This window comes from Pelophylax lessonae (assembly GCF_965119305.1).
Source record: "Pelophylax lessonae genome assembly, chromosome: 2".
Taxonomy (NCBI): domain Eukaryota; kingdom Metazoa; phylum Chordata; class Amphibia; order Anura; family Ranidae; genus Pelophylax; species Pelophylax lessonae.
The window spans coordinates 665719700-665747400 of NC_138769.1; the positions used below are offsets into that span (position 1 = coordinate 665719700).

Consider the following 27701-nt stretch of genomic DNA (forward strand, 5'->3'; position numbering starts at 1 on the left):
ACTGATTATGCCAATTTTTGTTAGGACGCCGGCAGTTAGAAGGTTGTAATTGTGCACAATGAAAACCTTTTTTTAAAGCAATTTTTAGCCATTTTGCCAAGGCACCCCTGAAAAAACCTCAAGGCACTCCAGGGTGCCTGGTCACACTGGCTGAAAAAGGCTGGTATAAGCCATATGTTTTTTATTTGCATTTTTTTTTCCCCACTTAAAGAGGTTGTAAACCGAGAAAATGTTTTTTTTTTTTTTTTTACATCCTGAAAGGGAAAGACATAATGAGCTAGTATGCATCGCATACTAGCTCATTATCAAATACTTACCTTAGAACGAGCCCTCGCCGCGCCGCTCTCTTACCTGTATGACGGGCGACATGTACAGTCGCCCGTCTTCCGGTATCGCGGCATCCGGCCATCTGATTGGCCGGAGCCGCGGTGACGTCACTCCCGCGCACGCGCGCGGGAGCCGACGGTCACGGCACAGGGCTCTGAAGGAACGGCACGATCGGCCGTTCCTTCAGAGCGCATGCGCCAGTGACGTCACTGGCTGCATCAATGTAAATATCTCCTAAACGGTGCAAGTTTAGGAGATATTTACAGTACCTATAGGTAAGCCTTAATATAGGCTTACCTATAGGTACAACTTCCCGAGGAGGGTTTACTTCCTCTTTAAGTGGAGTTGCCCTTTAAGATTAGGAACCAATCAGAAATGTTCCTAGTGATGAGATAACCATAAAGTTATGAGTTACTGAGCACATGAGCTTTACTTATAAGAAAACTTCCCATGGCTCTAGATGTCACTGTATTTCTCTCTCTGTGAGCACAGCGGGTGAGAAAAATACAAGAAAACAAAACATAAAAAACCAAAAGGAAAAAAAAATGAAAGCCAGGATATTGCAGCCATTAGATTTCTCTTGTATTTATTTTTTTCGAGGAAAGACTGCAAGCTGTGTACAGGTAACCAATTCATATTTTCAGTGCTTGTCTGTCCATTGGAAAAGCAACTATTATGTGATCCAGCAATGCATCAGACACCCTGAAAAGTTTTGTGCCCATGTGCACCCCTCCTATGGCTCGAATTTCCACCAATTCAACAGGAACCAGCTGAAATTCAAGTTGTTTATGGCCAGCGTAAGACAAGAAAACTGCAGTTATTCTATTTTATAATATTCATGCAGAGTGGCACTGCATAAAAATCATTCATTGATAAATGCATCTGAGTGTCTGTTATTATAAGTGGAGTGAAAAAGGAAATAGATTTTATATAATGCGCACAATTACATTAAAATCAAGAAATAAAAGAAATACAAATAATATTACCATGGCCCCGAATCTCTCTAAAGACTGTACAATCTCTTTTAGATCTATCAACAACAACGCAAGAATACAATTGCGCGAAAAGACGCAAATTTGCGCAAACGCATATGCGCGAAAATGCACACGACTGTGCGAATTTCAATAAGACAAATACGCCTGAAATTTAAGGCTGAAAAGGAGATGCTCAAACAGGAGTATCGTGAGTAAGAGGCCTAACATAACCCTAAGGCCTCCTCGTGCACACAAGGGAGGAAAATTAACTAAAATTAGTGCACACTAAACCTGGAGCAGCAGTGCATAGTAAACATTCAGCTTCTAACGTGAGCTTGTTCAATTAGGCTTTGACAATAAAGCCAAGTTCACATATGTATGGCTGCGGGTTCGTGCCTGGGGTCCAGTGCATGTCTGTTCACCAATTCAGGTGCGATTCAGGTCCGAGTACGCACCTGAACTGGATCCAAACACGCACAGAACCCTTCTGTAATCCGCTCCGCAGCCGCCCTGGAACTGTGAGAACCGGCTCCATTGAGAGGTCACACTCGCCTGTCATGCAAATTAGTTGCAAGGAAACCCGTGTTCAATTCGAACATACACTATATTGTCAAAAGTATTGGGACACCAATTGCACATAAACTTTAATGACAGCTTCAACTCTTCGGGGAAGACTGTCCACAAGGTTTAGGAGTGTGTCTATGGGAATGTTTCACCATTCTTGAAGAAGCGCATTTGTGTAGTCAGGCACTGATGTTGGACAAGAAGCCCAATTCCTTATGGGAAATTCTCAGTGAATTGCATGTGTATTCATGTGTATATATATATATATATATATATATATATGGGACTTCTTACCGGTAGAAAGTGTGGCATGGCACTGGAACTCAGAGTCAGTCTTTTTATGCTTTATGCCCCATACACACGTGCAGATTATCTGCAGACTTTTGTCTGCAGACTTACCTTTTCTATGTAGTGCAAGGGCCTGCCGGATTGCATACAAATTGAAAGTGTTTAGGTTTGACCTCATATTATATGGTTTTGGTAAGTCTGCAGACAAAAGTCTGCAGATAATCTGCACGTGTGTATGGGGCATTAGTCTCTACCTAGTAGTTTATATACAAGTCTCTTCTGGTCTGGGTGAAAATGCAACAGCTGTAGCTCCATGGACATGTGGCTTAGTTCTCTCTGTCTGCTTCCTGGAAACTACCCTTTTTAAAGTTATCAAAGACCTCCAATCTGGGGTTTCTGACCCAGCTAGCAGTGACAGGAAGTGATGTACATAAATGACTCTTTGCCACCTACATTTACAGACAGTACAGGGCAGCAAATCCCAACACAGGCGTGAACCATTTTTACTTATTATGTGCTGTAATGCACTGCGACACATGTTGGTTGGGGTGCTATTCAGAAACAACTGCACTGCAGTTCACCAATGCATATGATGCCCACTGCAGTGATACGCATGTTACCACATAGGTGTGAATCCAGCCATAAAGCTGACTCTGCTCCAGTGGTAATACACAAAGCTGTTTAAAGCGGTTGTAAACCCTATAAAAAAAAAATAAAAAAATAAAAACCTGCAAGACAAAGGCATAATGAGCTAGTATGCATCGCATACTAGCCCATTATGTGTAACTTACCTTAAAACGAAGCCCCGACACGGACCCCGGATATCGCTGCGGGCGCTGCCATGATCCCTCGCCGTCTCTTCCGGGTTCGGCGGCTTCGGCGCGCTGATTGGCCGGAAGAGCCGGCTCCGGCGCGATGATTGGCCGGAGCCGCGATGACGTCACTCCCGCGCATGCGCGCGGGAGTGATTTTTCCGGCAAGCTCCGGCAAACATAATTGAAGGTCCCCCCGGACCTTCAGAGCGCATGCGCCGCTCGCGCGAGCGGCTGCATGCACTGTAAATATCTCCAAAACCGTGCCGGTTTAGGAGATATTATTTGTACCTACAGGTAAGCCTTATTATAGGCTTACCTGTAGGTAAAAGTGTCAAAAAGCGGGATACTACCGCTTTAAGAGTTAGTAGTTGCTGAACCTACACACTGCAAAACTGAAAAATGTGCTCTTGTCATAAAGTTATGAAGTAGCCCAGGTTACAAAGTGGTGAATGTGACATGGATAAATCTAAATAAAGGAAATAGGATCAGATGCATGAAAGGGTCAGCTGAGCATCATAGATGCAAAGGAAAGAGACTCACTGCTCAAAGTGTTCAGAAGCTTGATGACCAACAGCGGTGCTCGCCCCGGCTCGCCTCCATGGATAATCAATAATGAAAAGAAATGGCTGCACTCCAGATGAGGTCAAAATCCAGGTTTATTAATGGACTGGAATATATACAATTGCTTTTACATCCATATATTCTTCTTGTCTTGCCCTTTGCATACCCGCTTAGACGCATATAATCGTTGGTCTTCTGATTTTATATATCCTTCTTGTCCTGCTCCTTGTTTGCATACACGCTTAGACACATATAATCGGTGGTTCCTCCGATGTTACATATTCCCGGCCACCCCGTTTCTTTATATCTTTGTTTTTATGGGGGAATGGTTGGTCTTATATGTACATATATTGCGGAGGGTCCAATATGTTATAATACATCCATGTAATTATATATATGTGTTTACTCATTTTTATGTATATACATGTTTTTATATATGCACCTGTTTTTCTTTAAAGATTTCATATATTTTCATGCCCATACACTTTGTGACTATATGTTATGACTTGTGTATTAATAGATACATATTTTTTATATATTCTGATCTTCACATTGTTTACCACTGAAATCAAGATGTTTTAATGGGTACACATGTATCACCTGCAACTTAGGATAATGGGTCACCTCTTTACTTGTACCACCTGTTATCAATTGTTAATTGAATACCTGTGTGTGTATATATTGAGATGTTATACCAGTCTTTCCTTGTAATGATTAAGCACACATATTAGTGTGTGAAACGCGTCTACCTTGCCACCTTTTGCCACACTGGGATGTCCAGTAATAAACCTGGATTTTGACCTCATCTGGAGTGCAGCCATTTCTTTTCATTATTGAGCATCATAGATAACAAAGAAAGTTACGCTTTAACTGTACTTCTAAAGCTGAATTCCAGGAATGGCAGCTTTTACATGGTTATCTTTCTCCAGCTTTGACCAATATAAGTATGAGTGTGCCATACTGGATCCCCATGGAAGCTTGAAAGCACTGCAGTAGACACCGCTAGACAGTAATCTCAGCTAGTTTCCTGATCCTGTGCCGAGTGGCTGCACTTCTACTTACTGAACACGGGGGGTCACACGCTTCAGAGAACTTTGTGCATTTTCTCAATGAATGCAAAGTGTTCTCGGATTGGACAAAGTGGAGATCATGATACTTTCACTTCTCCTCTTCACCAATCATAGAACACTTTAAGAGAATGCAAAGTGTTTCATGAATGGGGCCTATGCCGAGCGAGCGATGCCCTATGTTCACAATGCAGCATGGGACTCAGAAGCTAGTGGGGATCACTGTAGTAGGGGTGCCTATTACAGTGATTTCCAGCTTCAACAGGGATCCCACAGGTATGGCACATACAGAAAATACTTATATATCGGTCCAAGCTGGACCAGTGTAACTGTAAAAATTACCATACCTGGAATTCATCTTTAAACAAATTAGATTTTTAATACATCCTGTGGCATCAAGTACCGTTGCACATAATACCTATTATATCTGAATTGTATTCCTCTGCCCTTTCAGAGCAGTCATCCAAGACTACACTCATAAACATGACTTATGCTGGCCAGTGGCGTAGCGTGGGTTGTCAGCGCCCGGGGCAAGGCAAGTAATTTGCGCCCCCTAACCTGCGGACTTTTAGCACTCCCTGAGTCTCTTCCTACAATTGTACTGACCAGCCCGATTCCTATACTGACCTACCTGTCCACTACGCTAACCTACCTGATTCCTATACTGACCTACCTGTCCACTACGCTAACCTACCTGATTCCTATACTGGCCACTACACTGACCTCTATACTGACCTACCTGTCCACGACACTGACCCTTACACTGACCTACCTGATTCCTACCTGACCACTACACTACACTATCCACTACACTACACTACACTGTCCACTACACTACACTGACCACTACACTACACTACACTACACTGCCCACTACTCTACACTGCCCACTGCACTACACTGCCCACTGCACTACCCACTACACTACACTGCCCACTACACTACAATACACTGCCCACTATACTACACTGTCCACTACACTGCCCACTACACTACAATACACTGCCCACTACACTGCCCACTGCACTACCCACTACACTACACTACAATACACTGCCCACTACACTACACTGCCCACTACACTACAATACACTGCCCACTATACTACGCTGTCCACTACACTACACTGCCCACTACACTACACTACACTACACTGCCCACTACACTACACTGCCCACTATACTACACTGCCCACTGCACTGCCCACTACACTACGATCCACTGCCCACTACACTACACTACGATACACTGCCCACTACACTACACTGTCCACTACACTGCCCTGCCCACTACACTGCACTACACTGCCCACTACACTACACTGCCCACTATACTACACTGCCCACTGCACTGCCCACTACACTACACTACGATCCACTGCCCACTACACTACACTACGATACACTGCCCACTACACTACACTGTCCACTACACTGCCCTGCCCACTACACTGCACTGCCCACTACACTGCCCACTACACTACACTACACTACACTGTCCACTACACTGCCCACTACACGACACTACCCACTGCACTACCCACTACACTACACTACGATACACTGCCCACTACACTACACTGTCCACTACACTGCCCGGCCCACTACACTACACTTCCCACTACACTACATCATTGCCCACTGCACTACTTTATACATAGTGAGGGCTCTCCACTCCAGTCCAGGCTGCTCCCCTCCCCCCTTACTCTTCCCTCGATGCCTGCTAGTCTGCAGTCAGTGTTCTCCAGTCCAGGCTGCTCCCCACCTCACCTCTCACAACGGCTGGCTGAGTGTCACGACAACAGGGAAAGATAGATAGATGAATGATTACTGACTCTGTGACAGTGCCAGGCTGCTGATTCACTCGCTGAGCTGACTGAACTCTTCTGAACATGCGGTCGATTGTGAGGAGTGGCGGCACAGGCGGGGCTTGGCTTCCAACATTTCCACATGCGCTGCAGCGCCACTCCACCCTACGCCAATGGACAGGTGAGGCACAGTCCAGCTCTGCCCCCCCACCATTTTCATCCATAGGGCGCCCGCTGGACATCTCCCAGCATAAACATGGTGGCAACCGCAGACAGTGTGTGATACTTTGTCAGACAGAGTGACACTGCGGGAATGCGCCCCCCCCCCCCCCCAGATATTGCGCCCGGTGCGGCCGGCCCCCCCTGCACCCCCCACGCTACGCCACTGATGCTGGCCATAGAGGGTTTGAATCTCGATTTGAACTGTGTGTGGGCAGGCTGAATGTATCCCATCAATGCTGCATATCAGTGCTACCTATTAGTAGCACATATCAGTGCCCATCAGTGCTGCATATCGGTGTCGCCTATCAGTGCTGCATATTAGTGCCTCATCATCAGTACCACCCCATCAGTGCCACCCCATCAGTGCCTCTTCATCAGTACCTGTCAGTGTGGCCTCATCAGTGCTCACCAGTGCAGGAAAAAACGTATTTATTTACAAAATTGTATAACAAACAGAAAAAACTTTTTTTTTTCAAACTTTTCGGTCTTTTTTTATTTGTTTAGCAAAAAAGAAAAACCCTTGCGGTGATCAAATCCCACCAAAAGAAAGCTCTATTTTTGGGAAAAAAAATGACATAAATTTGGTTTAGGTACAGTGTTGCATGACCGCACAATTGTCATTCAAAATGCAACAGCTCTAAAAGCTGAAAATTGGCCTGGGCAGGAAGGGGGTGAAAGTGTCCTGTATTGAAGTGGTTAATAAACACACACTTACCTGTCCCATGATCCAGCAATGCCTAGCCGGGCCTGAGTGGAAGTGGGACTGTCAAATCTAGGTACCCGCTCCCCCCCCCCCCTCCAAAAAAAAAAAAAAATGACACGCCAATTGTGGCATGTCAGGAGTATTTAAAGCAGAAGTTCCACTTTTAATGCCAGGAGCCATAACTGTGTTTTATATGGTGCACTGCACTGATGTAGTGCCTGAGGAAAAGTAGAAGGGAACCCCTGCCCCCCCCCCCCATGTGATTCCATACAGCTAATTCTAAAAACAGAATGCATATCTAGAATGATCGTTGATGGCTCCCCTTAGCCCATAGGCTAATTGTAAACAAAGCAGTGTGAAGTGCAGCTCTTAAGGCCAGTTTGGTATGTACACCTGCATTCCGTGTGATTTCCGCTCCGTGTTCAAAGCGCCCTGCAGTTGCGGGTGTCAATATTAGGGTAATGACACCTCAAACGCAAGTTGCAAACGCAGTGCGTTTGCCTGCACCAGATCACATAGCATAGAAGTATCACGCAATCCGGTTGCGGAGAGTTTCTAAAACTAGTGGATGCACTGTTTTTGGTGCAGTGCGATTTCAGCCCATTCAAAATGAACGGGCTGAAATCACACAGCACAGAACTGCATGTGAATCACACAGCATTCCTGTGCGATTTCCTGTGTGAACTGGCCCTTAAAATACAGGGAAGTGCAATGTTGCTTGGTTTCCCTGGATATATTGAAAGTGTTAATGTATTTTAAAAGCGTAGGCATCCTTTAAATATATAAAAGCGATTTTAGCGTGTTGCCTTGGAGGCAGAAAGGTGCTTCAGTAGCTTTTGCTGAGTTGCTGTTTCTGTGAATATGTATACAGTGTACATAGGTTATGTAACCATGGATACTGATTCCTTATGGGAAATTCTCAGTGAATTGCTTTCTTGTGTATTAATTTATATACAGTATCTCACAAAAGTAAGTACACCCCTCACATTTTTGTAAATATTTTATTATATCTTTTCATGTGACAACACTGAAGAAATTACACTTTGCTACAATGTAAAGTAGAGTGTTTACTGCTTGTATAACAGTGTAAATTTGCTGTCCCCTCAAAATAACTCCACACACAGCGAGTAATGTCTAAACTGCTGGCAACAAAAGTGAGTACACTCCTAAGTGAAAATGTCCAAGTTGGGCCCAATTAGCCATTTTCCCTCCCCAATGTCATGTGACTCAAAATTGTTGCAAGGTCTCAGGTGTAAATGGGGAGCAAGTGTGTTAAATTTGGTGTTATCGCTCTCACTCTCTCATACTGGTCACTGGAAGTTCTACATGGCCCTTCATGGCAAAGAACTCTCTGAGGATCTGAAAAAAATAATTTTTGCTCTACATAAAGATGGCCTAGGCTATAAGAAGATTGCTAAGACCCTGAAACTGAGCTGCAGCACAATGGCAATGACCATACAGTGGTTTAACAGGACAGATTCCACTCAGAATAGGCCTCACCATGGTCTACCAAAGAAGTTGAGGGCACATGCTAAGCGTCATATCCAGAGGTTGTCTTTGGGAAGAGTGCTGCCAGCATTGCTGCAGTGGTTGACGTCAGCCTGTCAGTGCTCAGACCATACGCCGCATGAAATTGGTCTGCATGGCTGTCGTCCCAGAAGGAAGCCTCTTCTAAAGATGATGCAAATGAAAGCCCACAAATGGTTTGATGAAGTCAAGCAGACTAAGGACATGGATTACTGGAACCATGTCCTGTGGTCTGATGAGACCAAGATAAACTTATTTTGTTCAGATGGTGTCAAGCGTGTGTGGCGGCAACCAGGTGAGGAGTACAAAGACAAGTGTGTCTTGCCTACAGTTGAAGAATAGTGGTGGTAGTGTCATGGTCTGGGGCTGCATGAGTGCTGCCAACACTGGGAAACTACAGTTCATTGAGGGAACCATGAATGCCAACACGTACTGTGACATACTGAAGCAGATCATGATCCCCTCCCTTCATAGACTGGGCTGCAGGGCAGTATTCCAACATGATAACGACCCCAAACTCACCTCCAAGATGACCACTGCCTTGCTAAAGAAGCTGAGGGTAAAGGTGATGGACTGGCCAAGCATGTCTCCAGACCTAAACCCTATTGAGGATCTGTGGGGCATCCTCAAATGGAAAGTGGGGGAGCACAAGGTCTCTAACATCCACCAGCTCCGTGATGTCATCATGGAGGAGTGGAAGAGGACTCCAGTGGCAATCTGTGTAGCTCTGGTGAACTCCATGCCCAAGAGGGTTAAGGCAGTGCTGGAAAATAATGGTGGCCACACAAAATATTAACACTTTGGGCCCAATTTGGACATTTTCACTTAGGGGTTTTTGCCAGCGGTTTAGACATTAATGGCTGTGTATTGAGTTATATTGAGGGGACAGCAAATTTACACTGTTATACAAGCTGTACACTCACTACTTTACATTGTAGCAAAGTGTCATTTCTTCAGTGTTGTCACATGAAAAGATATAATAAAATATTTACAAAAATGTGAGGGGTGTACTCACTTTTGTGAGATACTGTATATGTTGCGGTTTGCAAGTGGATTAGCAGGACTACTCTGGTATCGTTTTTTGTAGCTGGCTTTCTCATGAAACCCTTCTGAGCAGCTAATGAGCTGCTGGAACAGTTTCCGAGGGGACTCTCCTCCCGCTGCTTGCCGGTGTTTCTCAGGCTTACCGCTTCCACCGCTTCGCCCAAGAAATTATCCAATGGTGTGGCCAGCTGCTATGTATCAAAGAGTAGACACTTTGATCGACTCTATGACCTTAGAGGACCAGAGCGATGTCATGATGTCATTTCCAGTCCAGGCTGGAATAAACAATTTTTTTGATCTTTTGCTTTGAAAGGTAAAGGAGAGATTTGGGTTTTCTTTTTTTTTTTTACCACAGATCTCTCCATAATTAGGACCTGTCATCCTTATTCATATTACAAGGGATGTTTACATTCCTTGTAATAGTAATAAAAGTGATAAAAAAAAAAAAAATTAAAGGGACAGTGTAAAAAAAAAAAAAAAATAAGAAAGAAAAAAAAGTAAAGCGCCCCCATCCCTCCGTACTCGCGCACAGAAGCGAACACATGCGTAAGTATGCACGCATATGTAAATGATATTCAAACCACACATGTGAGGTATTCCAGCGAAGGTTAGAGCATTAATTCTAGTGCTAGACCTCCTCTGTAACTCTAAACAGGTAAACTGTAAAGGCGTTTAAAGCGTCACCTTTGGAGATTTTTACGTTCCGTAGTTTGTCGACATTCCACGAGCATGCGCAATTTTAAAGCATGACATGTTAGGTATCTAGTTACTCAGCATTACATCCTCTTTCACATTATACAAAAAATTCAGAGTAAATATTATTATTTTTTTTTTTTGTTTATTCATTAATGTGTATTTGATTTAAAAAAAATTGTATTTGCAAAACCTCTGCGCAAATACAGTGTGACATAAAAAATTGCAACGATCACCATTTTATTCCCTAGGGTCTCTGCTAAAAAAAATGTATGCTATTTGGGGGTTATAAGTATTTTCTAGCAAAAAGATTTTAACTTGTAAACAAAAAGTGCCAGAAAAAGCCTGGTCAGCAAGTGGTTATGAAATGTTTCTTTGTGCAGAGAGACACCGTGAGCTTGCAGTTTGATTCATGTAGAGGTCAAACAAGCTGTGCTTTATTTATACTATAAATGTGATAAAATGTTTTTTAAAGTAGAACGAAGCCTGATTATGTGAGAAAAATGTAGTACTCACCCCCAAAAGGACCCACCGAGTAGTCCCAAGGTTATTTTCCCAAACTAGTGCAGCAGTAGCCAGGCACACATCAACAGTCACCCTTCTGGCTCAATGATCAGTAACAGTCACCCTTCTGGCTCAATGATCAGTCTAGGGATGTCTTTTTTATAATAAATGCTGAAAAACATGGATGGGGATCAAGGGAGCCGCAGGATAGTCCAATAACACAATGTAGTAACACAAGGACACTCTTCTTTCTAAAGCTTCTTAGTATGATCCCTCCAGCAGCCACTAAGGGATTGAGCAAAATGGAGACTCCAAAGGGAATATCCCAAATTTAGGCAAACTCTGGCACTGATGCACAAGGGATAATAGCAGCACACAGGATCCTACACACAATGTCTCAGGATACTTGGATGCCTCTTTCCAATATCAGCCAGACATTTCTCCAGTGAATCCTCCAGACCAGATCCCCAGTGAAATCCCTTAAACAGTTTCAGCAGATTAGCCCCCCCAGCTTTTAGCACAGCTAGGATTTCGATGAGCCCTTCAGGAAAAACTTCTTCTCCAGGACAAGAACCCTGCGGCTTCAGAATATTTATGCACTTTCCAACCACCTACTGGGCACCTTGCCCCAGGGATTGGCTGAGACCACATAAATATTCAGGTTGCAAATCTGACTCTCCCAGCCCACTACATTCCAGAATGCTCCAGAGGACAGGGGGACGTCGTCAAACCAGCAACCAGTGAAACCCAGAACCGCCCAAAGTAATCACACTGATTACAGAGGAGACAAAAAGAACTAAATTTACCTAATTGGTGAAAGGAAAACTTGGTGTTATAACGCCTGATGCCTTAACTGGCTCTAGGTAAGGTGTGTGTTATGGAAATAAATCTGTAAGCATCATTAGGGACAGGGACCAATGTGAACCATTGTAATCTGCAAAGTGCTACATAATAGAATGGCACTATATAAATGTAGAAACCAAAAATCTAAATCTTAAAATATAAATAATGATAACCCCCCATTACCCCATATAGTATTCATATAATCAATCTGTTAAATGGTCAGTCCAAACAAAACTGATATCTCATGCTGGCACATGGTGCAGAGCTAAATTACCTAAACATTCTCTTTTGGGCAGCCCTATTGGGGAGATCTCTGCATTTCACATAAGCGAGACTTTGCACTTGCTGTGGCCATCGTGAAGGGTAGGGATGAGCTCAGGCGTGTTTGGATTCAGGTCAAAACTCACCTGTCACTGTCCTTGGCCAAACATATACCCTGCCCCAGCTATACAAGGGACCTGTATACTTGTGGCTGCAGGGTGGGGAATGCCTTGGATACTTATGATTGGACAAGTACAGTGAAAGCTTCTTGTGGGATTGTTTATTTGGGTTCGGACTGGGATCCAAACACGCCTGAGCTCATCCCTAGAGATGGGTCCTGCTCTCCTTTTGAATAATGCAATAATGGTAGCTGGAACGTAGAATAGCAGTTGGGAATACCCAGAATCTCTGGTGGACAGGAGACAAGTTAGAAATTATGGCAGGGAGCTCTTGCTTTTGGGGTGTCAAAAACATATAAATGAACAGACTGAGGTGGGGTGAGTATGTGATACACGATAGCTTATAAATCATGGAATAACATAGTTCCAAACATCCAATGCCTAATAATGAGCCAAATGTACTTGGGTTAGGAACAGAGTGGCTTCTCTGAATGTTAAAAGGTGTCAAATCTGAAATCCACTGACGCCACTGGGAGCCAAATCATAGAAATCAGTAATGGCCATTTTCCAAGGTAATAGGCAAAGGATTGTAAGCAAATAGCACGAGGTGCAGGGGATAGAGGGGGGGGGGGGGGGGGGTGTCTGGTATGGAACCCCTCCTTATGTTGAGAACATGTAGCCTGCTTTGGTTCAAGAGGAGGCTGCATGCCCAGATAAGGGTCAGGTATGGATTATTGGGGAACCTTGCTTTTTTCCCTTGTTTTTGCATGGGGTTCCCTCTTAAATAATTACCAGACCCAAAAGGACAGGTAAAGAATTTGGGGGGACCCCATGCCATTCTTTTGCACAATCCATGTGAATGTTTTGTTACATTCACCTGTCAGTCGGGAATCCTTATCTGGCAGCTGAATAGAAAGAAATGAATAATAATGTTGTGAGGTACAAAAATGACACCCAGATCGTTCTCCGGACATGCAGAAAGAAGGAGAGCAGCGAGCGCCCCCTCCACTCTCTCTGTATCACACCAGACCGCATGTCTTTCAACATTCGGGGGGACCTTGCAAGGGCATTGGGGGGGGGGGGGGGGAGGCGGAACAGCTTCTCAGCTCATACATGGCAGCTTGTCCGAATGTCAAGGGCCCGCCATCTGGTGCCTCAAGAAGGATGTGGTGGTTATTATGGGGGGGGGGGGAGTTATAGTATAATCTGTACGCCCCGATTATAATGAAGTGATCCCCAGATATTAATTCCATTCCATGGAAGTGAGTACAGGGGTATATTAATATATCTTACCCATTCCTACAAAGATTTCAATGCAAATAAACAATACAAACTTTGAAAAAGTTAGCTTTGAAAATGTGGGGGTTACTGGGAGGGGGGGGGGACTTATGTCAGAATCTGGAAGCGCCCTTTATAATAAGGGGGGGCCCCAGGTATTTGCCCCCTCCCATTGGAATGCATACAGGGATACATTAGTATCTCTTACCCATTCCTAAAAAGAGTTAATTGTAAATAAACACACAAATGTATACCCTGAAAAGGTCCTTTAATTATAATACAATAAAAATACAGTAATATAAAGTAAAATGTTAGTAACGTCCCCTGATGGAAAATCACATCATCAAACAATGATAAAATCGTCAAGAGATTAAATAAATCCATTGTCAATCACGGCGTCCAACTATGTAAATCTTCATCAATTACAATGATCTGACCCCCACCAATGGGGTTGATTTACTAAAGGCAAAAATACTGCGCACTCTGCCAGTGCAGTTGTTCCAGAGCTTAGTAAATGAACAGAAGCTCTGATGACTTCCATCATCCAATCACATGCAAGCAAAAAATGTGTTTTTTTTTTTGTTTGTTTTTTTCCGTTGCATGTGATTGGGTATTTCTTGCAAAGTGAAGCTTTACTCCATTTACTTAAAGTGATTGTAAAACCCTTACATATACATAGCTTCCAACTGCCCCTGATTTCTAGGGACTGTCCCTGATTTGGAACAATGTCCCTCTGTCCCTCTTTCCTCCTCATTTGTCCCTCATTTTGATCTGATCTATACAGTTGTATATAAAATGTACTTTTTATCTTTCAAAAAGTGTTTTCTAGTGCTAAACCTTTCATCTGATTTCTAAACTGCTGCATTTGTAAATTTCAATATAGAATAGAATAGAAGTAGAAAAAAAGCATTTTTGGCTTTAACTAATCTTTTTTTTTTAAATAATTCTTCTTTAAGGGGGCGTGGCAGTGGGCATGTCCTATGCCTGCATACTTTTGCTAATAGGTGTCCCTCATTCCCATCTCAAAAAGTTGGGATGTATGTGTATACCCAGTGAGGTGACTGGCCTCAGGTAAAACACACAACAAACAAATCTTCCTATATAAGTTGTACTTGACTATCTGCAGCCTTTCGTTTTCACTGCTGAATTTTAAAGCTTGTCTGAGATTTCAGAAAAAAAAGGGGGCAGAAAGCTGAAGTTACACTCTCAGTGAGCAGAGGTTTGATAGCTGATTGGAGGGAAGGGACACACCCCCTTCACATAGCACACAGGAACAGAGCTGAGAATGTCAATCAGCTGGAGATCGCTCCCCTGTCACCATTTTTCTCTTGGGGGGAGATTTACTAAAACTGGAGATTGCAATATCTGGTACATAGAAACCAATCAGCTTCCCCCTTCTATTGTCAAAGCTTAATTAAACAAACTAAAGTTAGAAGCCGATTGGCTACCATGCACAGCTGCACCAGATTCTGAGTGCTCCAGTCTTAGTAAATCTCCCCCCCCCCCCCCTTTGGTGTCAGGAAAACTTGTCAGAAGTGATTGTAAGCTCTAATGAGCAGGGCCCTCTGATTCCTCCTGTATTGAATTGTATTATAACTGTATTGTCTTCCCTCACATTGTAAAGCGCTGCGCAAACTGTTGGCGCTATATAAAACCTGTATAATAATAATAATAATGGTGATAACAGAGGAAGGAAGCAGCAGATAGAAAGTACACTTAGTACACACTATAGAGAGATATGCTTTGTTCATATTTCATGTCTGAGGTTTACAACCACTTTAACTCTGGAGAAACTGCACTTGCAGAATGCACAGTCTATTTGCCTTTGGTAAATCAACCCCAATGTGTATCGGCTGCACTCCTGTTACTAAATGACGCAGTGTTTTCACTACCACAGTGCCGGGGATCTGTCATTTAGTATATGGGAGTGCAGTGTGTGCACATCTGGGGGAGTTAGGTCATTGTGATTGATGAGGATTTAAACTGCTGGATGTCACTGACCAAATATACTATTGAAAGTGTTTCATTATAAATCTCTTTGATAAGTGAAAAAAAAATACCCTTTGATCCTGCCAGAAATTTGGTGTGCTTGTAACTTCCTACGCACTGAAATTTCAAGCAGTATTATCATGCTGGGCTATTTTCTGCCTTTAGGCGATCCCTGAAAACGCATCTTTTCAGGGAAGCCTATCACGCCTCCAAAAAAAAACTGAACTCACCCCCCACAGATATAACCTGTACCACTTGCCCCACCCGATTAGATTGTAAGCTCTTTTGAGCAGGGCCCTCCTTAAGCAGTATTTATTTATTATTTCAGGTACTTATATAGCGCTGTCAATTTACATCTACATTGTACATTCACATCAGTCCCTGCCCTCAAGGAGCTTACAATCTAAGGTCCCTAACTCACATACATACACAGTAGGGCCGATTTTATACAGGGTCCAAGTAACCTACCAGCATGTCTTTGGAGTGTGGAAGGAAACCGGAGTACCCAGAGGAAACCCACGCAGGCACAGGGAGAACATGCAAACTCCAGGCAGGTAGTGTCATGGTTGGGATTTGAACCAGCGACCCTCTTGTTGCTAGGTGAAAGTGCTAACCACTACCCCACTGTGTCACCCAAGCAGTAGTAAACTTAAGCAAAGTACTTGTAAAACCCTTACACAAAACCCTTTAATATCATTCCACTATGTAAATAAACCCCCTTGGTTCCTTCTTACTGTTTTGCTGCTTATTTTGCTGTTCATGTCTCCTTTCTGAAGCCGGCGCCATTGCTACTGTTCTCTTCTGCATCTTCTGCGAAGCTTCTGTCCTTTCTTGCGGTAGGTGCTGGAATCTCACGCATTGAGCATTTCAGGAAGCTGTGCAGGAGGCTGTACTTTCCCGTGATTGCAATGCCACCGAGAGTGAATGACTGAGGCACGGCATTGGCTGGAACAGACTGACGGCACACAGAACATGCCGTAAATAGCCGCAGATATGCGCATACGCCAATGATGTCATAAAACCGATCCTGCCTTGATTGCCACCGAACAGCAAAGGAATGAAAAAATGTAAGAATAGCACAATATACACTGAGTATTAAGGATTTTAATGCAGCAAAGTTCTGATGCTGAGTTTACTACCACATTAACCCTCTTGTATTTTATTGTATTGTAGCTGCACTGTCTGCCTTTAGATTGTAAATCAGTGCGCAAACTGTTGGCACTATATAAGAACTTGCTTATATATGCATAAAGCCGGTATACGGCGACAAAGCGGCTCTCCTGCGCTGGATCACGTACCTACTATGTGATCCAGCACCCCTGGGTATGGGGTGCGCGTTCGCTCCTGGCGCACCACTTGTGCTGTGATTAGTCAAAGCACAAGCCAATAAGCAGGTGCCGGCCAATGGATGACCACTGGCACCCACTGATCGGCGAGGAGAAAGACAGAACAGAGCTCTGTCTATGTAAACAAGGTAGAGCTCTGTCCTTTCAGCAGGGCAGTGTTCCATTTTTGTTTCCCTGCTAAGCAGGGGATAAAATCCAGCACACCCATTAATAAAAGCACCTTACATAGTAAACACAATAACAATGGTTTTAACCCTTTGATCACTCTAGATCAGGGGTGTCAAACCCAATTTCATCGAGGGCCGCACCAGCATTATGGTTGCCCTCAAAGGGCCGGCTGTAGCTGTAAGACTAGATGTCCAGAGCACCCCACTTCCCCTACATCAGATGTAAAAAGCCCCTCACTATCAGAAGTGAAAAGTCCCCCACCTTCCCTTACATCACAGTGCACCCTCTTTACCTTGTGCTTCTTCCTGGAAGAAGCTGGGGAAAAAAATGCAGGGTGTGGAGGAGGACCAGGGGAGGGGCTGGAGTTTGCTGAGACCAGGGGAGGCAGAGATGAGGTGGTGCTGCAGCTAAACAGAGAGTTACAGAATCTGTATGAGGAGTTCTGTCCTCCTCTCTGCTGCCGACTGCTGAGATAAGGTAGGGACAGAGATGAGGGGGTAGCTGCACGAGAGGTGCGAGGGCCACATGAAATGGCCTGGAGGGCCACATTCGGCCCGCGGGCCTTGTGTTTGACACCCGTGCTCTAGATGTTTAACCCCCTTACCAGCCACAAAGTGTCAGTGTCAGTTAGTGTCGGGTTGTCCGCCGCAATATTGCAGTCCTGCTATAAGTCACTGGTTGGCTCCATTACTAGAATAAAAAAAATACAAATTTCAGTATATATACCATAGTTTGTTGATACTATAACTTTTGCGAAAACCAAACAATATATGCTTATTGGGATTTTTTTTTTTTTACCAAAAATGTGTAGCAGAATACATATCGGCCTATGGCCCCTTTCAGACGGGCTTTCCGATTAGGTCCGCCTGTCAGTTTTTCAGGCGGACCTGATTGGATGCTCCATGCAGCCCTATGGAGCAGCAGATGTCAGCGGTGACATCTCCGCTGACACCCGCCGTGGCACTATCCGATCCGATCCTGTCTGTGAAATCCAGACAGATGGAAACCCTATTTTCCAGCCGTCTAGACGATCGGATCGGATAAGGTAAAAACGAACAAGCAGTCCGTTTTCATCTGATCTCCCATAAAGGAAAGTGGGGATCTGACACGCCTGTCTGTGCAAAGTAAGCGGAGACGGACCTGTCATCTGCCTGCTCAGCAGGGATCGGCGGATCGATCCCCACTGAGCAAAACTATGTCTGCTGGGCGGAAAGCACATGTGAAAGGACCCTAAATTTTTGAAGAAATTAGATTTTTACATTTTTTTTATTGGATATGTTTTATAGCAGAAAGTAAAAATATTTTTTTATTTTCAAAATTTTCATTTTTTTTTTGTTTATAGCACAAAAAATAAAAAAACCTAGAGGTGATAAAATACCACCGAAAGAAAGCTGTATTTGTTGGATAAAAATGACATAAATTTCGTTTGAGTACAGAATTGCATGTTCGCGCAATTGTCAGTTAAAATAATGCAAAAAAATGACTTGGTCATGAAGGGAGGTAAACCTTCCGGAGGTCAAGGGGATAAACCCCGAATACTACTTATAATATTAATAATTTTGCTGTTGTGGACTACAAACCACCTCCCCCCAAAAGCTGTATAGGAGAGGGGGAGGTGGCATGTAGTCCTAACATAGTTCCTGTGTTGTCACTCTAAAAAAGAGTGTTACTATTATTATTATTATTATTATTATTATTATACAGGATTTCTATAGCGCCAACAGTTTGCGCAGCACTTTACAATGTGAGGGCAGACATTACAGTTACAATACAATTCAATACAGGAGAAATCAGAGGGCTCTGCTCATTAGAGCTTACAATCTAAAAGGATCACTAGGTAACTATAAAGAAAAGAAAAAGCCGGAAAATAAAAACAACTTCAAGCTCCATATCCGAGGACCGATTGGTTGCAATCTATTACGTTTTTGTTCTTGGGTTTGGATACGCTTTAACCTCTTGCCGACCGCCCCACGCAGATTTACTGCGGCAGGGCGGCTTGGTTGGGCATAATCACTATTATGTACACGCAGTCTTGGCGTGATTAGACACAGCAGGAGCCAGACCGCAGGAAGAGCGGGCACGATCGCCGCCGGCCTCCGCGATCTTCACAGAAACTGACAGAAGAGCTGCCTGCTTTGTTTACATGAGTCTTCTGTCACACAGGCACAGAGAGATCATGTGAAACCCTGATCTCCCTGTGCCTGTCACAGAGCCCCCCCACAGTCAGTAAGCACAAATAGGCATACATTTAACCCTTTGATCAACACCAATATTAACCCCTTCCCTGCCAGCGTCATTTATACAGTAACAGTGCATATTATTTAGCACTGATTACTGTAGTAATATCACTGGTTCCCAAAAAGTGTCCAAAATGTCAGTTAGGGGTCTGATCTGTCCGCCGCAATGTTGCAGTCCCGCTAAAAATCGCAGATCGCCGCCATTACGTGTAAAAAAAAACAAATATAAACAATAAAAATGACATAAATCTTTCCTGTAGTTAGTAGACGAGATAACTTTTGCGCAAACCAATTAAAATACGCTTATTGCGATTTTATTTTATACCAAAAATATGTAGCAAAAAACAAATTGGCCTAAAATATTAAAAAAAATAGATTTTTACATTTTTTTGAGAATGTTATATAGCAGAAAGTTTTTTCGATTTGTCGCTCTTTTTTTGTTTATTGCGCAAAAAATAAAAACCGCACAGGTAATCAAATACCACCAAAAGAAAGTTCTATTTGTGGGAAATAACCCAGTGGGGTCCGCACCAATGTTGCAGTCCTGCTAAAAATCGCTGATCGCCGCCATTACTAATAAAAACAAAAAAATAAATAAAAAGTCCAAAAATCTATCCAGTAGTTTGTAAACGCTATAACTTTTGCGCAAACCAATTAAAATAAGCTTTTTGGGATTTTTTTTTTTTTTACCAAAAATATCTAGCAGAATACAAATTGGCCTAAACTGATAAAAAATTTGGATTTTTTATTTTTTTTTATTGGAAATGTTTTATAGCAGAAATATTGTGTTTTTTTTTTTTTTTCAAAATTGTCGCTTTTTTTTGTTTATAGCGCAAAATCTAAAAACCGCTGAGGTGATCAAATACCACCAAAAGAAAGCTCTATTTGTGGGGGGGGGGGGGGGGGAAGGACATCAATTGTATTTGGGTACGGTGTCACACGACCACGCAATTGTTAGTTAAATTACAGCAGCGCCGAATCGCAAAAAAAAAAAAAAAAAATGGTATGATCATTAAGGGGGTAAAAGCTTCCGGAGCTGAAGTGGTTAAGCTTCATGCCAGAATTTCTCAGACAAAGGGCTTCTTCCAAGTCCCACTAAAGTGTGTCATGCTGGTGACAGGAGCGAGCACGTGATGATGTGAGCAGTGGAGAAATGCAGCAGTATCAGCCTCAGCCTTGGGAAGGAAGGAGAGAGAAAGACAGACTGAGACAGAAGTGCATCTGCTTTGAAATCACAGAGGGAAAGAGAGGCAGCAGCCACACGCACACACCATCCAGCCCAGCCGCCTGCGGTTCCTGTGTGCAGAAACAATAGGAAAGCACGGGGGGTGTTAAGAGGCAGATCCAAGCAAGAACTGTCACAGCACGGGGCTGCTTTATAAATGCGGAGCTGGACATTGGCTTAGTAGCTCAGCATGCCCACCGCCGCTTGTTGCCTGACATAGCACAAGCTTTCGCCTCCAGCTCATGGTGTTTGACCAAGCTTCAGCATGTCCAGGAGGAAGATCTCGTCCGAATCGTTCAGCTCGCTGGGATCTGACTATCTTGAGACCAGCCCGGAGGAAGAGCCAGAATGCCCCTTGGCTCGGATGTGCTGGAATGGGAGCAAAAGCCCCACGGGGTCGCAGGAGAAGCAGCCAGCCCTGGTGCTCGGCCCCAGGAGGACGACCAGGAGGAGAAGGGTGAACCTGGACTCCCTGGGGGAGAGCATAAGGAAGCTTACTTCTCCCACGGTAAATAAAAGCGACCTGCATGCCACTTCTACTCTGGGCAGGGTGGGAAGAAGGGTAAGGGGGGATCTGGGCAGGAGGCAGGGTGTTCATTGGCACCTGGTACCCACAGCTAAAGTCAAACTGATGGAGATTCCTTTGCAAGGAGCGAGGACGAAGGATGGCTGGTCCTCCAATGAATAGCATTTGCAGTAGATGAGTGACACTTGGCTGGCCTGTCATTAGACATATGCTGATCATTAGTGCCACAGCCTCCGGGGGCATGTGCCAGTTTGAGGGTATGGGCAGCAGATAGTAGCAATAAGTGTATGTGCTCTATATCTGTTTGCGTTATGTAATTGGCTATACACGCACAGATCTACTATAGATACACATGCAGTAGACCGATACAAATATATATATGTAATCCCATTATTCCTTATATCAAGTGTACAGGAGTACGGCTACACACATAGAATTATGCTGGCAGCAGAGGAACCATCATTGCCATAGTAACGCTCGCCTGTATATAGGACCCAGGGAGTAAGTGTAAGATTGTAAGAAATTGGTTGCAACATTTTTTAGCTATTTTTCTTCAACGGCAATCGGTGTCTTATTAATACTATTGATTTATATAGCATTATCGCCATGCTCCGTGAGGATGAGCGTGCATGCATACATATCCACACAAGCACTGGAAATACAGATGCTACTTAACTAGCCTTACTTTGTGTTACATAATTCCCACTGTTATGACATTTCAGTACATAGCAATTGTGCACATCATCAAACTGGGTAATGCAATGCAATTCTATTAAGCTGTCTCCGGATGACAGTGGGTGCCGATCTGGTATTACGGGAGCAGTGGCTCATAGTTGTATCCAGGCAGCCTATAGAAGACGGAGAAAATAGACAAATTGTGGGTGTGTGGGTGGCAATCAAAAGGTTGGCAGAATACGTAAAGAGCGGGGACGACACTGACAGACCCCCTTTTGTCTTCCCAGAGCGAGGAGATGATGAGAGATAAAGGGGTGGATAATGAAGGAAGAGATCCTGGTTCATTATAGACTAGCAGTAGTTTGAAAGCTGTAGCGTATATTTAATGCCGCAAACTCAACTCCTCATGCCAATTAAATCACAGCTAATGGCACAGTGACCTAGAAAGCAAAGATGGAAATCGCTTAGTACCAAAAGTGACATCCCAACATAGTAAATAGTGACACCAAGGAGCTATTTTAAACAAATATCTGGCATAATGTACCCATTTCTATGAAGTATAAGGATATTACGATTTACCTTGGCGTTCAATATATAGGCTGTGTGTATAGAGGGTAATGAACTCTGCGGGGAGTTCAAAGTATTTAAAGCTGGCCGTACACTGCTTGAATATTACTTAATTCCTGCTGGCTCGGCTGAAACTCGAGCAATGTATGACCCTGTCAGCACCTCACTGTCTAACAAATATCATATGTTCGATTGACTTTTGTGGAATGAGACTGTTGGAAATTTTTCAGCTGAATGGTGGCTGCATCCAACAGAACGCAGCCGCTGTTCAGGTATCCTGACAGACATAACCAGCGGTGGCCAGAATAACTCAACAGGGGAATTCATCCATTTGTGCTGGTTAGAAATCTATATGTGTATGACCAGCTTTAGTCATATATTGCAGGGTACACATCATTTCTCATAATACACCAACACTCATACTTACCGAGATTGACTGAATATGACAGAGAGCAACAAAAAGTTCTTATAGCTATAATATAAGCCAAGACTCATGTGAATATGTGGGTTAGGACAAGCCAGTAGGTAGGGCTAAAACAAATAAGTGGGGTTATGACAAGTCAATAAGTGGGGCTAGGACAAGTCAATAAGTGGGGTTAGGACAGGCCAGTAAGTGGGGTTAGGACAAGGCAGTAAGTGGGGTTAGGACAAGTCAATAAGTGGGGTTAGGACAGTCCAGTAAGTGGGGTTAGGACAAGGCAGTAAGTGGGGTTAGGAAAGTCAGTAAGTGGGGCTAGGACAAGTCAGTAAGTGGGGCTAGGACAAAATAGTAGGTGGAATTAGGACAAGGTAGTAAGTGGGCTTAGACCAAGCCAGTGGGGCCTGAACAAGCCAGTATGTGGGGTTAGGACAAGCCACTGAGGTTAGGACAAGTCAGTAAGTGAAGTTTATCAAGCCAGTGGGGTTAGGACAAGCCAGTGGGGTCTAGACAAGTCAGTAAGTGGGGTTAGGACAAGTCAGTAAGCGGGTTAGACCAAACCAGTGGAGTCTGAACAAGTCAATAAGTGGGGCTAGGATAACCCAGTGGGGTCTGAACAAGTCAGTAAGTGGGGTCAGATCAAGCCAGTGGGGTCTGGAAAAGTCAGGACAAGCCAGTGGGGTCTGGACAAGTCAGTAAGTGGGGTAAGATCAAGCCAGCGAGGTCTGGACAAGTCAGTGTGTGGGGTTAGGGCAAGCCAGTGGGTTCTGGACAAGTCAGTAAGTGGGGTTAGGACAAGCCAATGGGGTTAGGACAAGTCAGTAAGTGGGGTTAGGGCAAGCCAATGGGGTTTGGACAAGTCAGTAAGTGGGGTTAGGACTTTGGACAAGTCAGTAAGTGGGGTTAGGACAAGCCAGTGAGGTTAGGACAAGTCAGTAAGTGGGGCTAGGACAAGCCAGTGAGGTTAGTACAAGTCAGTTAGTGGGGTTAGGACAAGTCAGTGGGGTCTGGAAAAGTCAGGACAAGCCAGTGGGGTCTGGACAAGTCAGTAAGTGGGGTAAGATCAAGCCAGCGAGGTCTGGACAAGTCAGTGTGTGGTGTTAGGGCAAGCCAGTGGGTTCTGGACAAGTCAGTAAGTGGGGTTAGGACAAGCCAGTGAGGTTAAGACAAGTCAGTAAGTGGGGTTAGGACAAGCCAGTGAGGTTAAGACAAGTCAGTAAGTGGGGTTAGACCAAGCCAGTGGGGACTGAACAAGCCAGTAAGTGGGGTTAGGACAAGCCAGTGAGGTTAGGACAAGTCAGTAAGTGGGGTTAGGGCAAGCCAATGGGGTCTGGACAAGTCAGTAAGTGGGGTTAGGACTTAGGACAAGCCAGTGGGGTCTGGACAAGTCAGTAAGTGGGGTTAGGACAAGCCAGTGAGGTTAGGACAAGTCAGTAAGTGGGGCTAGGACAAGCCAGTGAGGCTAGTACAAGTCAGTAAGTGGGGTTAGGACAAGTCAGTAAGTGGGGTTAGGACAAAACATTAAGTGGGATTAGGGCAAGGTAGTAAGTGGGGCTAGACCAAGCCAGTGGGGCTGAACAAGCCAGTAAGCGGGGTTAGGACAAGCCAGTGAGGTTAGGACAAGTCAGTAAGTGAGGTTAGATCAAGCCAGTGGGGTCTGGACAAGTCAGTAAGTGAGGTTAGGACAAGCCAGTGGGGACTAGACAAGTCAGTAAGTGGGGTCTGGACAAATCAGTAAGTGGGGTTAGACCAAACCAGTGGAGTCTGGACAAGTCAGTAAGTGGGGTTAGGACAAGCCAGTGGGATCTGGACAAGTCAGTAAGTGGGGTCAGATCAAGTCAGCAGGGTCTGGACAAGTCAGGGCAAGCCAGTGGGGTCTGGACAAGTCAGCAAGTGGGGTTAGGGCAAGCCAGTGGGGTCTGGACAAGTCAGTAAGTGGGTTCAGATCAAGCCAGCAGGGTCTGGACAAGTCAGGACAAGACAGTGGGGTCTGGACAAGTCAGCAAGTGGGGTTAGGGCAAGCCAGTGGGGTCTGGACAAGCCAGTAAGTGGGGTTAGGACAAGCCAGTGAGGTTAAAGGCAAGTCAGTAAGTGGGGTTAGACCAAACCAGTGGGGTCTGGACAAGTCAGTAAGTGAGGTTAGGACAAGCCAGTGGGGACTAGACAAGTCAGTAAGTGGGGTCTGGACAAGTCAGTAAGTGGGGTTAGGACAAGCCAGTGGGATCTGGACAAGTCACTAAATGGGGTCAGATCAAGCCAGTGGGGTCTGGACAAGTCAGGACAAGCCAGTGGGGTCTGGATAAGTCAGTAAGTGGGGTTAGGACAAGCCAGTGAGGTTAAGACAAGTCAGTAAGTGGGGTTAGACCAAACCAGTGGGGTCTGGACAAGTCAGTAAGCGGGGTTAGGGCAAGCCAGTGGGGTTAAGAAAAGTCAGTAAGTGGGGTTAGGGCAAGCCAGTGAGGTTAAGACACGTCAGTAAGTAGGGTTAGGACAAGCTAGTGAGGTTAAGACAAGTCAGTAAGTGGGGTTAGACCAAACCAGTGGGGTCTAGACAAGTTAGTAAGTGGGGTTAGGACAAGTAAGTAAGTGGGGCTTGGAGAAATCAGTAAGTGGAGTTAGGAGCAGGTTGGGAAGGGTTTTTTATAAAACAATTGGGTGCACTAAGAATGATAAAGTGTCTATGGTTTACCCTTCTGGCACAGTTTAGACTTTGTGTAAGCAGTACAATCTGATGTCAGAACCAGCTATGTATACAGGAATCATGAGCAGAATATGCCATAAGCTCTTAACAAGGGGATTCATGATTAGAAATGAGCAAAAATTTGTTCAATTTTAATTTCCCAAAATGTTATTGAAAATCATACATTTTAGCAAAATTCGCAATTTTGGTGGAATGCTTCGGAGTGAATAGGAATAGGTAAAATAAAGCAACGCCCCCCCCCATCTGTTTTGCACCCGCACTGCAAATATTTAAACTATGACACATAGGATAATCGCTTGCCTCATACTTAGGGTAGTTCTAAAGCTAAAACCTTTTTTTAACCTAAAGTGCTTGTTAAGCCAAGATGTTATCTTTACACCATCCCCTCTGTTAGATTACAACCTGTATCCTAGTTCCTGTGCTTTATTAAAAGAAAAAGCAGATTTTTACCTGTTTTCACAGTGCCTATCGGCGCTCACGTGACTCCCGGCTCTCTTCTCTCCCCGTCTGATATCTCCAGCGAGAGGGGCTGAGAACTTCCTCTGACGTCAGACAGACAGGGAGAAAAGGAGGAGAGAGCCGGGAGTCACGTGAGCGCCGATAGGCGCTGTGAAATCAGGTAGTAGTCCTTTTTTCTTATAAAGCACAGGCACTAGGATACAGATTGTAATCTAATAGAGGGGATGGTGTAAAGATCACATAGTTTTGTAGCAGCTGGGGGGGAGGGGGACTAGAGTGGCGCTAGTGAGCTGAAAGGCAGGGAGGGGAGGGGGGGAGGAGGACAGAGGAGAGCTGCAGATAGCTGCAAATGACGGAGACACGTACACTGACCACAGTGTTAGGGCTCAGCAGCCATGATACACCGTGGTCAGTTTACAGAGGGGAGTGTAGAAACTGGCAGGGTCAGCCACGTTTTTTAGGTGTTACAGGGGCTAAATTACACAGCACAAGAACTGTACTGTATAACATGCTTTAAGGGAACTGGATCTGCTTTTTTATTTATTTTTTAATTTACAGTAACAAACGCTTTATTGCATTCGCTGCATTAACGTAAAAAATAAATAAATAAATGTTGCTACTTACTGTGCAATACCCACAACACTTACCTGAGTGTTGTATCGATGTAGTGCTGTGCCCTTGTGCGGTTCTTCTTCCCAGCCTTTCTCTTCTCACAGGAGGATTGAGCAACAGCGGGAGCCATTGGCTCCTGCTGCTGTCAATCAAGTCCTGTGAGCAGAGTGGGGGTGGGGCCAAGCCGCGCTGTGAGTGTTTATGGACACACACAACCTGGCTTGGGGCAAGCTTGCTATAGGGGCAGACACAGAAGAGGAGGAGCCAAGATCGCCAGCGGGGGACTCCAGAAGAGGCGGTTCAGGGCCGTTCTGTACAATACTATTGCACAGAGCGAGTATAACATGTCTATTATTTTAATTTAAAAAATGCCTTTAAGAAACCCTTTAAAGGTTTGTTCACACTAAATGCTTTCATGTGTGTTTTTTAAATGCATCCCAAAAGTACGCACAGTAAAAATCTATGTTTTCCAATAAACCTAGTTCACACCACTGCCTTAAAAAAAGCACAGTGGCGTGCATTGGCACTGGAACACATATAAACGCATCTTTAAAGTGGTAGTAAACGGCACCTTTTTAATATTATTAAAATACTATAAAAATATTATATTTTTAATAGATTGTATTGCAGTGTGAATATCTCCTAAACAGTGCAAGTTTAGGAGATATTCACTCTACCTACAGGTAACCCTTATTATAGGCATACCTGCAGGTACAAGTCACAAAGAAGACTTTACTTCCACTTTAAGTACAAAGAAAAAAAAAAAAAGCACATTGGATAGCATTACAAATAAATAAATAAATACAATCACATTTTAAATGCATGTAAATGCACACGTGGAAACGCATATTGGGTGCAGGGATTGTGGTGTGGTCTAGCCCTTAGACTCGGTTCACACTGATGCTGTGCAGGACGATACATGTAATTCACACAGAAATCGCAGCACATTCCTGTGCGAATTAGATGCAGTGTTTCTGGTGTGCGATTTAAGCCATGGATTTGTATGGCTCAAGTCGCACCACATTCGCACTAAACACATGCAGGACCCTTTTTTTTTCTCCACACCAGAATTGGATCGCATGGGTGTTCAATGCACTTTACAACCCGATTTTGGGGTGTCATTAACGTAGCATACACTCCGCAATGGGTTTGCATGAACGGGTTGCGATTTTGGTGCAGTG

The 27701-nt window shown here is 44.2% G+C and overlaps 1 protein-coding gene across 1 annotated transcript in view; it reads left to right on the forward strand.

The window, feature by feature from the left end:
* Nucleotides 1-20452: 20452 nt before the first annotated feature.
* Nucleotides 20453-27701, forward strand: part of GUCY1A2 (guanylate cyclase 1 soluble subunit alpha 2) — a 376801-nt gene continuing 369552 nt past the window's right edge. Inside the window, exon 1 of the mRNA XM_082245350.1 lies at nt 20453-21070. Coding sequence (XP_082101476.1) covers nt 20828-21070 — 243 coding nt within the window. The 5' untranslated portion in view covers nt 20453-20827. The remainder of the gene's footprint in view (nt 21071-27701) is intronic.